The sequence below is a fragment of the Loa loa genome (assembly GCF_000183805.2).
Source record: "Loa loa unplaced genomic scaffold supercont3.1214, whole genome shotgun sequence".
NCBI lineage: Eukaryota > Metazoa > Nematoda > Chromadorea > Rhabditida > Onchocercidae > Loa > Loa loa.
In genome coordinates this window covers 1-2,458 of record NW_018109394.1, presented here as the reverse complement: position 1 = coordinate 2,458, position 2,458 = coordinate 1, and the positions used below count along the sequence as shown (strand labels likewise).

The window sequence follows — 2,458 nt, the reverse complement described above, 5'->3', positions numbered from 1 at the left end:
CAAAACTTATAGGCGTTGCAAGTTTTGCCTTTTTTCTCCCGAAAATATTGAATGAATTTCATGCTCACTCAACTAAGCTATTCCGGTTTTTGTCTTTCGAAAAGATGCCAAAGACTTTGGTTTATATCCTTTATAATTATGCATTTTCGAAGCTAATTTTTTCATTTTTAATTTCACCGATATTCTTTTCATCTATAATTTATGGCTAAAGTAGCAGGCAAAACAACAGCGTAACTTTACTAAATAATTAGCTTTATTTCCGCATCATTGCATCCATTCAATGAACGCTATTATTTTAAATCATTATTTCTTATTATTGAATGTTTTGCTTATTGTATCATACCTTTTATCAGTTTTTTCACATGCTGTAAATATTGCAGTTCAAGTTTAGATTCATTTATTACTTTCTATAATTATAATTGCTCCATGGTATTTAATAAAATTCAATCAAAATGCTTTCCAATATATTAGCCTGCTGTATGGATCCGGAACGTGATCGTTCCGGTGAAGGTGATATGAAATGTTACAATTTTAAAGGTAATTGAGAATTTTCACCAACTAGAAGCAGAATTTTTTTCAAGTTAGATCTTTCAACTATCAACTTTGAAATTTCAGCAAATCACAGATATGATAAGAAATTATGGAAATGAATTCTTTCATATTTCAGGTGATCAAATTGGTGACATCATCGGGGGCTTCATCTCAGGTGGAGGAGGTGGTAGTAGCGGTGGTTCTCATGGTAATTTTTTAGAAATAAGTGATCCCTATTATAGGAAACTTATTTTAGCCTTATTTCGGCTTATTTTAGCCTGAATCATTTCAGGTGGCGGAGGCGGTATCAGTGTTGGTGATATTGGTGGTATTATTGGTGGCTTGGCTGGACCAGGTAGCAAAGGCCAGAAGCTTGGTGGTCTTATTAGTGGTATTGGCGGGCTAATTGGCAAAAAGGATACTCATTATAGAGATGGGGGTACTTATTATGTATTTGTTTTTTTCTTGAGTAATTAGGTCATTTTATTTGATTCTCCTCGGATTAGTTCAATGCTACAATTTTCAAAATTTTTTTTGAACTCAACTTTTTAAAAGCTATGGAATAGACATTCATTCTCAAGCAGTGTAGTTCTAACAGCTTCATTAAGTTTTTATTTAACTTTTTTTAAATTTCAGGTCCGAACATTAATCCGAATAATTTAAGCGGCGGTATGACGGATGTCGTAAGTGGTCTTGTCGGACATTTAGCTCATCGTTACCTTAATGTTGACCCGACTACGGGGCGCATTATCGGTGCAATTGCTGGCAATCTTATTTTCAATCTTGGTAAATTATCTAGTTACTGGCAATCTTATTTTCAATCTTTGTAAATTATTTAATCAAAATTTATTCTGGTAATTTAAGTTTTAAATCATTTTTATCATTGCTGGTATAAAAATCCTGATTTCACCCAGGTGGCAAAGACAATAAGCTTGGAACTGTTGGAAAAATCGTTTTAGACAACATTATCAGCGGTAAATTCAAGCGAAAGGTTATTTTTAGTTCATTCTGCAAAGACTATGAAATCTTGAAAGTCTTTTTCTTATACAATCTGGTTTCTATACTGTTCTATATAACAGCTTATGCCATTAGAGCACCCTATGGTTTATGCCAAGAAATCAACTGCTATTTCCGATAGCTTAAGATTGAATGGAAAATTTTCTTTACTGTTCTGTTTTTTTCATACAGGATTTCACATCTACAGGTTGATCCATACGTACCACCAGAACCGAAACGACGTCTATATCCGCCAATACCTGACAGAAGAGCGGACGAAGCACTTGACTTCTACGCAGAAAGAGATAATTGTCTTGCTGTAGGTTACTATTTTTTTTTTGTGCTGCAAGTTAAATTTGTTTAATTGGAAAATTTGAAACCCACTATAAAATAAAGCGAATCAATACAAAAGAGGAAGAATATGTGAGAAATTTGTATGTTTGTAAAAACTAATGAAGGAAGTTTTCAGAAACGAGAACTTTTTGAGGATCCTCAATTTCCGGCTGACGATAAAAGCGTATTCTTCAGCCAACGTCCACCCAAACAAATCATATGGAGACGACCGGGAGTTTGTTTTACGACTTTCTTTTGATCTGCTCTTATTTTGACTCATTTCTTTGCATTTCCTTCATTTAATTATTTCTCAGGAAATATGTGACAATCCGCAGTTACTTTATGAAGGACAATCACGTTTCGACGTAGTACAAGGTGAATTAGGCGATTGTTGGCTTTTAGCTGCTGCAGCAAATCTTACATTGAAAGATGAGCTATTTTATCGAGTTGTACCACCGGATCAAAGCTTCACCGAAAATTATGCCGGTTTGTTCGTTTAATCAGAATTAATTTGAAGTTTTAAATTCGGTTCTCAGTTCCCACATTTTCAATTGAAACCTTTTGTTTCTACCCTTCGTTTTCAGTTTCCTTTAGTTGA

At 34.0% G+C, this 2,458-nt stretch overlaps 1 protein-coding gene across 1 annotated transcript; it reads left to right on the top strand.

The window, feature by feature from the left end:
* Positions 1-395: 395 nt before the first annotated feature.
* LOAG_14606 (hypothetical protein) lies at positions 396-2,360 on the top strand (the record flags this gene model as incomplete). Its single annotated transcript, XM_003150101.2, has 8 exons — positions 396-537; positions 668-739; positions 824-970; positions 1,168-1,317; positions 1,446-1,522; positions 1,736-1,846; positions 1,997-2,095; positions 2,175-2,360. Exons 1-8 carry the CDS (start codon positions 453-455, stop codon positions 2,358-2,360), a joined length of 927 nt encoding a protein of 308 aa, XP_003150149.1. The 5' UTR covers positions 396-452.
* Positions 2,361-2,458: the final 98 nt, after the last annotated feature.